Source organism: Babylonia areolata, chromosome 2 (genome assembly GCF_041734735.1).
Source record: "Babylonia areolata isolate BAREFJ2019XMU chromosome 2, ASM4173473v1, whole genome shotgun sequence".
Lineage (NCBI taxonomy): Eukaryota > Metazoa > Mollusca > Gastropoda > Neogastropoda > Buccinidae > Babylonia > Babylonia areolata.
Window position 1 is genome coordinate 43,893,788 of NC_134877.1, and position 15,000 is coordinate 43,908,787.

Consider the following 15,000-nt stretch of genomic DNA (forward strand, 5'->3'; position numbering starts at 1 on the left):
ACTTTGAATCTCTCTCTCTCTCTCTCTCTCTCCCAGACACACAATATGCACGCACACACAAGGAAGACCACAGAAGAAGCAGCTGGCAGTATATAAACAGCATACTCAAAACAGACATGCAGCGTGTATGAGTAGCAGCAGTTGACACTCTCTGTCTTCTGTTATCTCCGCTTTATTTATTTATTTATTTACTTATTTATGTACGCTTATAGTTGACTTCATCAAGTTTTTGCGCCTTATACATATTATTAGTAGTGGTAGTAGTTTTTTAAAAATTATTTAAAAAAAAATGTATTCATCTATTATTTATTCATTTTTTTTCTCTTCTCAAGGCCTGACTAAGCGCGTTGGGTTACGCTGCTGGTCAGGCATCTACTTGGCAGATGTGGTGTAGCGTATATGGATTTGTCCGAACGCAGTGACGCCTCCTTGAGCTACTGAAACTGAAACTGAAACCGTTCTCTCCCCGTCCACCCCCCTCTTCCCGAGTTATGAAGCAAGCCACACTTGCTCAAATAAATCCTTCACCGACACGTTCAATCAAAAACACATACCTGCACACGCGCACTCGCACACACACGCGCACAGACAGACAGACAGACACACACACACACACAGAGACCCACGCACACACACACACTCGCATATGTACTCTCCGGCTTTCAAACGCTCACACATACACCTGTCGACACAGCGCAGTCAATAATCCACGTATATTCTCTCTCCCTCTCTCTCTCTCTCTCTCTCTCTGTGTGTGTGTGTGTGTGTGTGTGTGTGTGTGTGTGTGTGTGTGTGTGTGTGTGTGTGTGTGTGTTTCGCTAGACTAAAAGCCTCTCAAGAACCTCAGAATACACCTGACAACTACAATTTGTACCTTCTCAACAACGTTACCCGATCTCTCTCTCTCTCTCTATCTCTCTCTCCCAAGAGACAGTGCCTTTGATTCAGGAGGTTCTTGGCAAACTCTTGCTGCCGTGTTTAGAGTTGGAAGCTTGCCACCGACAATACAACAGACCACTTCACACACCCCACACTGCCTGGTCTGAAAGGTACCACAGTATCCCATCCCACCGTTAAACTCGGGAGTAATAAACTATAAAAAAAAAGAAAAAAAAGAGGTGAGTGAACGTGCGTGCGTGCGTGCGTGCGTGTGTGTTATGTGTGTGTGTGTGTGTGTGTATGTGCGTGAGAGAGAGAGAGAGAGAGAGAGAAAGAGAGAGAGATGGAGATGGGAAGGAGAGGGAGACAGAAAGAGAGACAGACAGAAAGAGAGAGAAAGAGGTGGAGATGCATTGGGGAGCACGCGTCCGAAACGTTCTTTGAAGATGGCGAACTTTTCTTCCTTTCTTTCTTTTTCTTTAAAAAATTTTTTTTTTCAATGATATTTGGTTGTTAATATTTAATATCTGATAACAACAACAAAAACACCCAGATTCTATGCCCGTGTTAGTATGTACGTGTACGTGTACGTGTGTGTTGTGTGTTGTGTGTGTGTGTGTGTGTGTGTGTGTGTGTGTTGTGTGTGTGTGGTGTGTGTGTGTGTGTGTGTGTGTGTGTGTGTGTGTGTGTGTGTCCGCGCACGCGCGCGCGCGTAATGTGTGTGCTAGTGTCTGAAGGGGAGGGTGGAGGAGAGTGTAGTCCCCAGTCCCCAGGTCAGGCCATCGCTGCTCTGACATTAAGAGAGAGCCCCCTGAGTGCACAGCACAGCATCATATGTCATTGTTGTCAGGTAACGCCTCGCCAAAATCATGCTATCGCGTGAATCAAAAGTTACACCGGATGCGGCTTCAATACTTCTATTTGGGTGGGGTGCGGGAGGTAGAGGCCGCGAGGGGCGGGTGGGGGTGCGGGGATGGGTGACGGGAAGAGTTGGGTGTGGGATCAAGGTTCGAATGTGTGTCAAATGGGATGGAGGCGAGGAGCGGGAGGAGGTATGAGGTGGGGGAGGGGTGTGTGGGTGGGGGGACGGAAATAGGGATGGAGAAAGAGATGGGGATGGGGATGTCCACGTAGGACAGGTGTTTTCTTGTCATGTCCACATAGGACAGGTTTTGTCGTGTCCACATTGGACAGGTTTTGTCGTGTCCACATTGGACAGGTTTTGTCGCGTCCACATAGGACAGGTTTTATCATGTCCACATTGGACAGGTTTTGTCATGTCCACATAGGACAGGTTTTGTCGCGTCCACATAGGACAGGTTTTATCATGTCCACATAGGACAGGTTTCGTCGTGTCCACATAGGACAGGTTTCGTCATGTCCACATAGGACAGGTTTTGTCGCGTCCACATAGGACAGGTTTTATCATGTCCACATAGGACAGGTTTCGTCGTGTCCACATAGGACAGGTTTCGTCATGTCCACATAGGACAGGTTTTGTCCACTTATTCAAAATGGTCTCCCGTTCAGCTCACATGCTCTTTGGCAGCCATGCTAGGTTTTAGACCAAGTTTCGTGGCGTGAAGGCTTTCCCAGAGCAGATTCATTAGAGCTGATCAAGCCGATAATCCACAACGACACTGCGGATCTATGCAATATGACTATAGTTTTCTGACGTCCATTTTCTCACGCAATTAGCGTTGAAGCCTTAATAAGTTCGACCAGTCGTAAGGTCAACGTCAAAAACGTATCCGAGCGATTTCATTGGACAATCGTCACATCGCGTGTGCTCATGTGCTCTCCTGTCAGTCTCTGGTATGCTTTGAATCAGTCTCGCTAACTCCACGCTGTTTAATCTCTGTTCCACACATGCTCACCGAGGAAGCCGGCTACACTAGTAAATGACTACACACACACACACATACACACACGCACACACACATACATGTATACATGCATACATACACACACACACACACACACATATATATATATATATATATTTATATATATATATATTTATATATATATAAGACGCTTCCATACCATTACCATTGGAAATGTCCCAGACAGACACAGACATACACAGAGACACATACTCAGACACAGAAACAGACAGACACACGCATACGCACACGCACACACACACACACACACACACACACACACACTGCAAATATCACTGATGCTGTGAGGGCAGACTACCGCTCCACACAAATCAATGAAATGGCCGGTCACAACTGTGTGACAAAACTGCAGCGAATCGCTCGTCACGACTTGTGTTCTGTCACACAGAACATAACTCCACCCTTCCTGAACAACACGCATTCACATGCAAGCACACAGAAGAAGGCGTGCGCACACGCAAACACACACACACACACACACACACACACACACACACACACACTCCAGTACAACGTTTAGAATAGCTATCGGGTGAAAAAAAAACCCAGACAACCACAGCGGTTTCAAAATTAGTCTCTTTCTTTGTTGCTTAATTAAAGTTCATCTGACCATATACATGGCCACATCAGGGCTGTGTGCAAAACAGTTGGAAAGATCTTCAGTTTCATACACCCGTTTGTTATCTTGCAAGAGTTACTTCTCCAGATCCGAAGCGGTTAAAGGCTCTTCACTGAAGTTTGAGTTTTAACTTCACAATCATTACCCAGTTCCTTCAGTACAAGAATATCATACACCGAAAAAGAAAGTGTGTTTTGAAGCTTCACACACAAGCGAAATGCTCTTAAATCTCTTATTATGCAAAATAATATGAACCATCATCGATCGTAATGCTATATTAAACTATAAACTATGTGGTGAAGCGGGCATACCATATATATATATATATATATATATATATATATATATATATATATATATATAACTGTTTGCCTTTTTATCATTTAACGGCTATGAGACAATAAAATTTAAGATTTAAGCAGTGATTAAGATGTTGCAGGAGAAGAAATTTCGTACGCTGAATGGGAATGTCTGTTACTGGTATCCCACGTACTGTTCTGGTTCTGATTTTGACACGAGATGAGGGATCTACTTATACAATAACTGGGGATGGAGGAAAGTCTTTCCGCTCTCTCTCTCTCTCTCTCTCTCTCTCACACACACACACACACATCATGAACCAACACAGAATCAAACAACTGCTGCTAGTGATACACTGCGTAGCAAAAACACATTTGAATGAGTGTACGTGCATCAATGTTATCACTGGCAGTGTCTGCCTGTGTGTGTTTCGGTCGAGTGTGTGTGTGTGTGTGTGTGTGTGTGTGTGTGTGTGTGTGTGTGTGTGTGTGTGTGTTGCATATCTGCACAAGCATTTGTAAACATACATGCGTATATATATATATATATATATATATATATATATATCTGAGTGCGTGCTCGTGAAGTGATAACTATTATTTCATGTAGTATACAAAGAAGTGGATGGCTGGGAAAGGTGGAGAGAGCCAGGGATGGAGAAATATAGGACACAGTGCGGGAGGGAGAGTGCGTACGACCGAACAAGCACGTGTATGTATTTCGTGCTTTGGTTCACACTTTCTCCGTATATTACCCGAGGCAGTGGTAATTGAAAGAGGGCGAGAATGAGGACAGACACAGACTCAAGAGAAAAGCTGACAGACAGACTGACTGACGCACGCACGCACGCACACGCACACACACACACGCGCGCGCGCAATCAAAACGACAGACAAAATATGCAGACAAAACACACACTTGACATAACACACACACCGGCACACACACACACACACACACAAATGTATGCACACATATACATAAACACACACACACACACAGAAATGTATGCACACACATACTTAAACACACATACAAGCACGAACGCACGCAAGCACACACACACACACACACACACACACACACACACACTGACACAAACACACACACACATACGGCGAACACAACACACACAACAAAGACACATTACCGAAACTTCCATCAAGACGACGTCGAATCAGAGAAACCTCTCTCTCTCACTCCGGTCTGTTATCAAAGTCGGAACTCTTGACAACCTAAACCCTGTGTAGCATCGACCCATTCACAATCGGTCACCAAGCTCAGCAACCAATTCACCGCACAGGTCGTCACAACAATGAACGAGTCACGCTGTGCCAAGTCACCCAGACATGACACAACAGTCCCTCACTGTCTTGCTCTCGGGGTCAGCAGGTCACGAAAGTATTGTTCCAACGTTAGGATGGGAGAGATTATCGAGGTGTTTTTTTTTCCCTCCTGTTTTTCTCTTAGTTGAGAAAAGAATTTCAGCTTTGTCGAAAACGCAAAGAAGGGCAGAGCGAAAGGTGAGAGCGTTCTTGTCTCACGTGTGTTGGCTGCTTTTCTGAGAGCGTGCAGGTATGAGGGGAGGGAACTGTGTCACGGACTACGATTGCGTACCTTTGGTGACTTGTGTAAGAAACGCTCCCCAGTCTAGAACTGTTCTACAGACATAAGATCTTCTTTTTTTCTGTTTGCTTGTTTTTGTTCTTTGTAAAGTCAGACGCGTTTTCGTTGTGTGAAACATACACGGCACGTGCATATGTGGAGGAGGGTACGAGAAAGGGGGCATATACGCTAACTCATAGGTTAAGATAAATACACATAAGTGCATGCATTCCTCCGTAGGACAACTATCAGTGGGGGTACACACCCGAAGCAAACACCGGACGAACAGCACGTGACATCCGCAGCAGCTGACACCTTGGCACTCGATCCAAAACTGTCAGTCACAAGACAGACAATAATTGCACGGCAACCAAGATGGAATTAGGGTCACACTCTGGAAGGGACTAGAGAAAGAGTCATATGTATGGCATCCTCTTAGATAGCATAAGCACTATAGACAGCGGAATGTACCCTATTGCCTCTAGCGATGTTCTTTCGAGCAGCGTGGATGGTATGGATTCTGAGAAAATGTGGTTTTGTTCTTGTGAAGTACATAGCTATTTCTCTGTCTCCAGCAATCAGTGTCACACCCGCTTCTCTTTCCAATATCTATTGTTTGCTAATATCAACTGCGCACACTGTCGTGTCTCCACCGGTGATATGAAACTCTAGGGAGAGCTGGGCAGTACTGACAAGGTCTTCAGAGAAGACACTTCAGACTTAACAGACCATGAAGTACAAATCAGATATTTATCCAAGTTCTTAACTTAGAACTTCTCAGCTCTTTTTTGTTTGTTTGTTTGTTTGTTTTTCCTTTCTTTACTGTACCCGTCTTTAGACCTGCAGTGTTGAGTTTTATCCTATGTTTATACACAGAGAAAATGGCCAGCTGTCAGGAGGTTCAGACCCGACACCAGTGATAAATATTTGTTGTTGCTGTAGTTCATAAGCAATCAGATTGCAGCAGCATTCGTTGTTGAAATAAGATGATTACCACCACAACAAGAACACAAGTAACAACAACAACAACAGCGACGACGACGACGATGATGATAGTGATAATAATGACAGTAATAATAATAGTAACAATATGATGATGATGTTGATGAGATGATGATGATGATGATAACAACAAAAACAACGACAATAACAGTAACAGCAACAACAGCAGCGGCAGAAACGGTAATAAAGGCGGTTGTTTTAGGAAGAGAAGAACTTCAAGTAGAAGCAGCAACAGACGCCGCAGTGTGAACAAGCCCCGAATTTCCACTGAGCAGAACCCACGCAGCTACATTCTTTCCTTTGTCCAGGTGTTGAATTCCACAGCAGGGGGAATTCCGATCAATAGTACACATCCTCACTGTATATCGATCACTACCGTCGTGAAACCTGTTCCCCACTGTAATACATGTTTCATCAAAGCAGACATCCAGTGCGCGCGAGGAGTCCACACTGATTGTAAAATCGTTAGGTTGTAGTTGCTGTTCCTCACACACACACACACACGCACGCACGCACGCACGCACGCACACACACACACACACACACACACACACGCGCGCGCGCGCGCGCGCACACACACACACATATGCACACGGCACACGCACAGAGACAAAGAGACAGACAAACTAATACAAACAAAATAGGAGGGACACAAACGTTGAGTGATTTGATGCTAAAGCCAACAGCTACTGACAAGTGCAGGCAAAGTACATTTCTAAAAGAATTCGGCTCAAAATATAGTTGATGGTAATGGAAAGCGACCAAGACTAACTCCAAACAAACGGGAGGGAAGGAGAGACGCCACAGACAGACAGACATGTAAGCCGCCAAAAAGACAAAGCCTATTTAGTTTACGGAGGGTATAATTTCAAATCAGGTTTCGGACATCCCGTCAGCTTGATCGTATATATATATATGTACAGCGGTCAGGCAAGCCGTACGCCATCAGTGTATGATCCCTTGATACAGTGGACATTAGGTTCACTACCCCGACGGTGGAGAAAGGTTATGGAGTCTTTGACCTTAACCTTTATTACAACACGCACAAGTTAGATCATAAGGGTCTGCCTGCTACCATCGGAGGTTTCTTTCAAAGCCATTTCAGGTTCCGTGAGGCATTACAGGGCCAATGCTATCAAGACACGACAAAGACAAGACACATATTTTACTAACGAGGGCAGTAGATAAGCAACACACGTGCTTTAACACACACACACACACACACACACACACACACACACACACACACATCTCCGCTTTTTCGGGATGGAAGGATGAACAATACCAACTGTGAAAATCCTGTAACTGTTAGATATTCGTTGTTATTGATGTGTCCGAACGCAGTGACGCCTCCTTGAGCCACTGAAACTGAAACTGAAACTGTTATTGATGGATTAACTAATCATGACAACTGTCAATATGGTAGAATGAAATTATTGACCAGGGATGATTTACTGATCGATTGATTTACTTACTGGCTTGATACTGACTGATTCCATTTCGATCATTAACGTCAACGAAATTGGACATTTTCCATCCTGTTCTCAATATTATTCGCTATGAACAAGTAATTACTCAAGCACTGAGATACAGAGAGAGAGAGACAGAGAGAGACAGAGAAAGACAGAGAGAGACAGAGACAGAGAGACAGAGCCAGAGCCAGAGCCAGATAAACAGAAAGACACAGAGCGATACACAAAGAGAACAGACTTTGTATTTCGACACATCACCCAACAAGAATGGCATGGGAAATAGTGCCTGGCCAAAGGGAGGCAAGCCATGGTAATACTGTTGATCGTAAATTTTTCCTTGCTTACGTCTCTTGTTGGCGGCACGCTGATGCAGGCTGATACGGGCGGGGATAGGTTTGTTGTTTTGAGGCCCGTGTGGTTTGCAGCTGTAAGATATCCGCTTCAAGAAACTGGGCCTCTCCCTCTTTTTCTTTCGTAGAGACTCTTTCTCTCTCTCTCTCTCACACTCTCTGACTCGCTCTGCATCTTTCATCTTATTTTCAATCTTCTCACACTCTTAACTCGTGTTACTGTTTATGTTTAAGGATTGACGGTAATGGTTTTGCGTATACCTTTTAACTCTTCCGTGTGTGTATGTTGCTGTTGTTGTTGATACTGTTGCTGCTGTTATTGTTATTGGTGTGTGTGTGTGTGTGTGTGTGTGTGTGTGTGTGTGTGTGTGCGCGCGCGCAAGTGCGTGTGTGTGGTGCCTGAGCGTACATCGGTTGTGCAAGCATGTTCATGGTGTGGCTTTCTCTCCAACAGTATCATGTCTGCCCCCACCCCCACCCCCTCGTTCTCCCCCCCACCAACCCCCACCCCCCTCTATCTGCAGTCCTTGCCGCACCTTTTCTGCAGAAAGAACGAGAAGGATACAGACAGACTGAAACACTCTCTTCCCCATGCCCATATCGAAAATCATGTGTCCAAAATTTGATTTGTCCAATGTGTCAACAATCTAAAGAAGATGAAGTTCACTTTGTGTTGTGTTGCCCAGTATTAAGAGATCTAAGAGAACACTTGATTCCAGCTAAATACTGTCAATACCCTTGCTTGTTTAGACTTACCATGTTAATGTCATCAACAAATGAAAAGACTGTCAAGGAGTTCGCTCTGTATCTGTATAAAGCACTCAAAAGGAGAAGTGTATATGTTATATCATGAAGACTTTTGAATGTATGACTTCGGCATTTTATTGTATATCTCCCTTTAAAGGGGCTGTGGCCTATATGAATAAACCATCTCAATCTCAGTCTCTTCCCCTGCCCTCAATTTTATCCAAAAGAACGGATTACATTTAGTTTCTGCTAAGGAAAGAAGAGAGAGAGAGAGTGTGTGTGTGTGTGTGTGTGACACAGCGAGTAAGAGAGAGAGACAGACTGACAGACAGACAGACAGACAGACAGACAGAGACTGGCTGAGAGTCAGGACAGAGAGAGACAGGCAGAGAGAAAAACCGAGGCACAGAGACAAACGGATAGGCAGGAAGACAGACAGAGGAAAAACAGACAGACAGACAGACAGACAGAAAGAGACGGAGACCCACGACGAAGTAGTTGACAGTCAGTCTCTTCACACTGACGTTATGCTGGCTGTGTGTGTGTGTGTGTGTGTGTGTGTGTGTGTGTGTGTGTGTGTGAACGACAGTGCACACAGTACAGGCAACATGTTCGGATCAGTCACTGCCGATGTCTCTTCTGTCATCATAAGATTCGGCTTCACCGTAACAGAGGAGACGCCTCAGAAGCGACCCCAAGACACACAAAGACGCACACATGCACGTACATACACTCATACCCCATTACACGTACAACCCCTCCATCCCACACACATAAACATGCCCCGCCCCCCTCCGCCCCACTCCAGCCCCACACACATTCATACGTACACTCACACACACACACACATACCCAAACACAAACACACACTCACACACCTACACTGGGACACAAACGCATACACACTCATAACACCCCCCGTCCACCCGACCCCTCCCACACACATACAAACACACACATCATACCCCTCTCACACACAGTTTCAGTATCAGTAGCTCAAGGAGGCGTCACTGCGTTCGGACAAATCCATATATGCTACACCACATCTGCCAAGCAGATGCCTGACCAGCAGCGTAACCCAACGCGCTTAGGCCTTGAGAAAAAAAAGGTAAATAAATAATAGATAAATACATAAAAAAAGAACTACAACTACTAATAATAATATGTATAAGGCGCAAAAACTTGATGGAGTCAACTATAAGCGTACATAAATAAATAAATAATAATTAAAAAAAACCCACACAGACACGCATAATTATACCCACCCGCCCGTCCACACACACACACACACACTCTCTCTCTCTCTCAACACGCCCATCCTCCACCCAGTCTCCACCCCACATACAAACAAACAAAACGACACCCACCCATGTATAATACTACTGACTTAACTCACCTGCTCGACATCGCCTTGGGCGATCCTCCTCACCTGCCCGCCTCGCCCCACACATAAACACTCACACATACCACACCACCCGACAGGTACCAACGCCCTCTCTCTCACACACACAAACCCCTCCACACACACACACACACACACACACAAATCCCTCCACGCACACACACACACACACACTCACACACAATCCCCATACCCCACCTCCCCACACAAACCCCTACACACAACATACACACACACACACACACACAAACCCCTCCACACACACACATACACACACACACCTCTCCACACACCCACCCCCCATACACACACACACATAAACCCCTCCACACACACACAAACACACACATAAACCTCTCTCTCTCCACACACACACACACACACACACAAACATTCAGAAGATGAACTGAGCACGTGATTCTCGTTTATCTTTCAATATGAGGGGGTGGGGGTGGGGGCGTGGGGGGGCATTGCATCGTTGCTTGAGAAGAGGATTTTGAGAGATACAGAGAGATGATTGATTGATATGTATACTCACATAGCGCCTATCCTCGGTCGGAGACCAAGCTCTAAGCGCTTTACAAACTCGGGTCATTCGCACAACAGGCTGTCTTCCTGGGTAGAGCCGACTGACGGCTGCCACTAGGCGCTAATCATTCGTTTCCTGTGTCATTCAATGAGATCTCAGGCACGCACACATTCACACTCAGACAGACATGCAACATTTTACGTGTATGACCGTTTTTTTGTTTGTTTTTTTTGTTTTCCATAATCCACCGAGCGCTGATATGGATTACAGTATCTGTAACGTGCGTATTTGATCGTCTGCATGCGTATACACACGAAGGGGATTCAGGCACTAGCAGGTCTGCACATAATCATGTTGACCTGGGAGATCGGAAAAATCTCCACCCTTTACCCACCAGGCGCCGTCACCGAGATTCGAAGGCTGAGAAGAGAGAGAGAGAGAGAGAGAGAGAGAGAGCATGAATTCAGTACATGAATCTTGTCAAACCACCTGTACCCATAACTCCACTCACCAGCTGTCTGACCGAGAGAGAGAGAGAGAGAGAGAGAGAGAGAGAGAGAGAGAATGAATTCAGTACATGAATCTTGTCAAACCACCTGTACCCATAACTCCATTCACCAGCTGTCTGACAGAGAGAGAGAGAGAGAGAGAGAGAGAGAGAGAGAGAGAGAGAGAGAGAGAGAGAGAGAGAGAGAGAGAGAGAGAGCATGAATTCAGTACATGAATCTTGTCAAACCACCTACACCCATAACTCCACTCACCAGCTGTCGGACCTCGCCCTGCGCGTCCCTCCGCACCTGAGCCAACTCGGCCTGCAGGCTCTCCTCCCGACGCCTCAGCTCGTCCCCGTGACTCCTCTCAGCGCTGCGGGCCATGTCCAGCAGTCCCTCCAGCTCCTTCTTGGCTTGCCGCAGCTGACCCACCTCCTCGATCAGCCGGCTCTTGTGCCCGTCGACGGTGGTCCTCAGCGAGGTCCTGCGACTCTCCCCGATCAGCCTGCGGATCGCGCCCTCCTTGCCGTCCAGCTCCAGACGCAACTTGGTGAGCTCCGCCTCCTTGTGGCGGTGCAGCTTGTGCAGCTCCCCCTCGTAGCGCTGCACCAGGCTGTCTCGGAGCAGGGCCAGCTCGTGGGCTTTCTCCCGCTCGTGCTTGGCCCGGAGCTCGTGCAGAGCGTGGGCGGCCTTCTGCTGCTCGTGCTGGCGAATGGCGCGGGCGTCCAGTACCTGGTGAAAATAAAAGAGTTCAATTTTACGGCGTGAGATACGAGGATATTTTATCATCTCTTAAAATTGCTGACACGTTTGCTGATTAAAAGAAAGACGACATGATTACATTATCTTTGTAAGTTTACGTATTAGAGCCACGGAACATCATAAAGTTTGATAATGTTTCAATCTTCCTTTTTTTTTTTTTAAATAAAAAAGACAAAAGCATAATATCCAACGTGCTTCACAAAATTAAACCATGCTCCAATGTCTCTATAAGAACACTAATTCATAACTGATATCATGTTTGACAAATAATGATGATAATGTAAAGGTTTTCTGTTCACCAGAAAGGCGACAAATCACGAACAATTTCCTAATGCTGCTCAAGGCAAAAAGAAAGAAATCATTTACATTTCCTGTTAACAACGAGGGACACTTGGATACCCCTAAGTACTTTATTTTTCGGAGGAAGCGACTCCATCACGCAATAAACTATGAACCGTTTTGTGTCGAGAGCTTGTGCCTCTTTCCTCGAATCTGGATGTCTCGGACAGACTGCTCCAAGGATCCCCACACCCTTCCTCTCCCGTCCTCCGCGGTCAGCTGGGTGTAAAACCAAACCCCAATCAACTAATTAACGACCGAACCCTTGACGGCACGAACCCACAATAGCTTATCTTGAAACGCCTCGTTAACAGCAGCAGCCCAGCCCGCGGGCCGGCTGTGACCCGAGCAGGTGCTCTGTGTAGTGCCCGCTGTACGGTATATTCAGTATCTATGCAGGTATCCATGCGCGGTGTTGGCAGGGAGTCTTGCCGCCCGCCGCGCCCTCAGATGTGTGTGTGTACGCTGACACCTGACCTGGGCAAGTATGGGCCGCATGTGCAATCTTAGCAACGCTGTACTGTTTGCATGGCGTTAAGAATGTTCTTAAATGTATAGTTTTAGCGGAGACATAAAAATTCTTAATGGCAGGTGAACTTGGCGCTTCTAAGATTGCTCAAGTGACCCAGCCCTGGAGCTGCTCTCCGCACAGGTGTTTCGTGCAGGTGTGGCTGGCAAGCTGTTTACTGAATACAGCGCCCATAACGACGCTGTGGTACTCTTAGTCATGGGCAGAAGGACAACGGAAATTGTGAAAAAGACACGGAAATCTGTATGGAAAAATAGGTGGGAAAGGGTGTGTGTGTGTGTGTGGGGGGGGGGGGCGAGGACGGGGTGTGGTGTGTGTGAAAGTGTGTGTGTGGGGGGACGCGGGGGGGGGGGGGGGGGCGAGGCCATGGATGGAATGGATATCCATGGGAGGTCTATGGGGTGGCTTGAGGACTGGGGCCTGATGATGGGGTGGAGGGATGTTGGCAGGTACATACAATGGCTCATTCTGTGCATTGCTCTGTCAGCTAGTTGGCAAAGGGTTCGTTTTGGCCCCATTCTTTTTATTTCATGTACTGGCAAATCAAACTAACCTGAAAAGAGAACACGCTTTACTCGAAAGTGTTCATAGTTCACTCCAAAGATGGGCCATACAAAGCTCGTGAGTGTCTTGGTCTTCGTAGGTGGCAGAATGGTAAAGACGCTTATATTTTGTCAATACAGTGTCCCTGAGGGTATAAGTTCGAATTCCGTTCTCACCCTTTCTCCCATGTTTGACTGGAAATCAAACTGAGCATAATTATAGTCAATCAGATGAGACGATGAACCAAGGTCGTGTGCAGCATGCACTTGGCGCTCGGGGGAAAAACATGTCAAAACATAAAGTGTCCTCTGCAAAATTCTGCAGAAGAAATCTACTCTGACACACACACACACACACACACAAACACACCCTGATTAGTGCGTTGGATTATGCTGCTGCCAGGCATTTGCCTAGCAGACGCGGTTTAGCGCGTGATTATGGATTTGTCCGAACGCAGTGACACCTCCTTGTGAAACTGATACTTCGTGCTCGAGTGGAGGGCTTCAAATACGATTTGGTTGACAGTCACTGCCACCGCACCATCCACAATGTTTTCCTCTGAAGACGGAATGAGCAGTGTTCACAACAAAGCGTGCAAGTTCACTCCGCCAGTCACACAGAGGGCAACAAATGTGGACGTTGAACCGCCACTGTCCCTGCTCGACAGCCGTACTCGTGTCTTACCTTGTTGTCAGTGAACAGATCCCACACAACCTGTTCTCTGTCGACACAGTCCGATTATTGCTGAGTGAGTGACGACGATTGCTCCTGCTGCAACAACTCAGTGCAACTTGTCCTGTTGTTGGATTAGGATATTATTTTCCTTCTGCTTGTGAACGAAATTCATACTGGTGTCAGCTGGAACATGCTGCGAGCACAGTATGGTTACACGCTCACTATTTCTGGGTGAGAGTCATCCTCTCTACCAACTGCTGCTGATTGCTGCTACTGCCACGACAAAATCGACTACTGCTGCTGCAAAGTGGACAAGTCTCTCTTTCCTTTGATGGTGAACAGATTTCAAAGTAGGTGCCTTTCTCCGCCTCAAGCTGAAAAGACGTTTTGGACAGTTTACTCACAACTCCCACAGTTGGGCAAGTGATTGCTACTGCTGCCATTGCTGCTGGTGCTGCTGGGTTTGGATTATTTTTCTGAGCTCCTCTTCCAACCACTCTAATCACCACCACTACCATCACCACCACCACTGGCCAGACCAGTAATGTCCCCTTACCTTTTGCCAGTGGGCCGACTTGACAGAGCCTCTGTGCTGTTCCAGCTGTGACCTCAGCCTGGTCAGGTGCTCCTGCAGCTCACAGTTGAGGGACTTGATGCCCTCGGCAGAGCTCCAGACCTCAACCCCTTCAGCCTTGCTTCTGCCTGACCCTCCTTCTGCCCCGCCTCCACCTCCTCCCGTTGCCATGGTGGTCCTGTGACAGGCGTTGTAGGAAGAATGAAATACTGTGCAGTGTTTGGGGCGATTCGAACAAAGAGGTAAAAAAGTCACAATCACGCATAATATGCTCG

At 46.5% G+C, this 15,000-nt stretch overlaps 1 protein-coding gene across 7 annotated transcripts in view; it reads right to left on the bottom strand.

The window, feature by feature from the left end:
* LOC143301638 (uncharacterized) overlaps window positions 1-14,903 on the bottom strand; it is a 171,570-nt gene extending 156,667 nt beyond the window's left edge. For 6 of the 7 annotated variants that reach the window (XM_076616097.1, XM_076616082.1, XM_076616089.1 and 3 more), the window contains exons 1-2: window positions 14,708-14,903; window positions 11,574-12,035 (exon numbers count right to left, since the gene is read on the bottom strand). In XM_076616097.1, the coding sequence (XP_076472212.1) occupies window positions 11,574-12,035; window positions 14,708-14,896 (651 nt within the window). In that variant the 5' untranslated portion in view covers window positions 14,897-14,903. Of the gene's footprint in view, window positions 1-4,855; window positions 5,228-11,573; window positions 12,036-14,707 lie in introns of those variants that run through there. The other variant, XM_076616096.1, reaches the window with a different exon arrangement.
* Window positions 14,904-15,000: the final 97 nt, after the last annotated feature.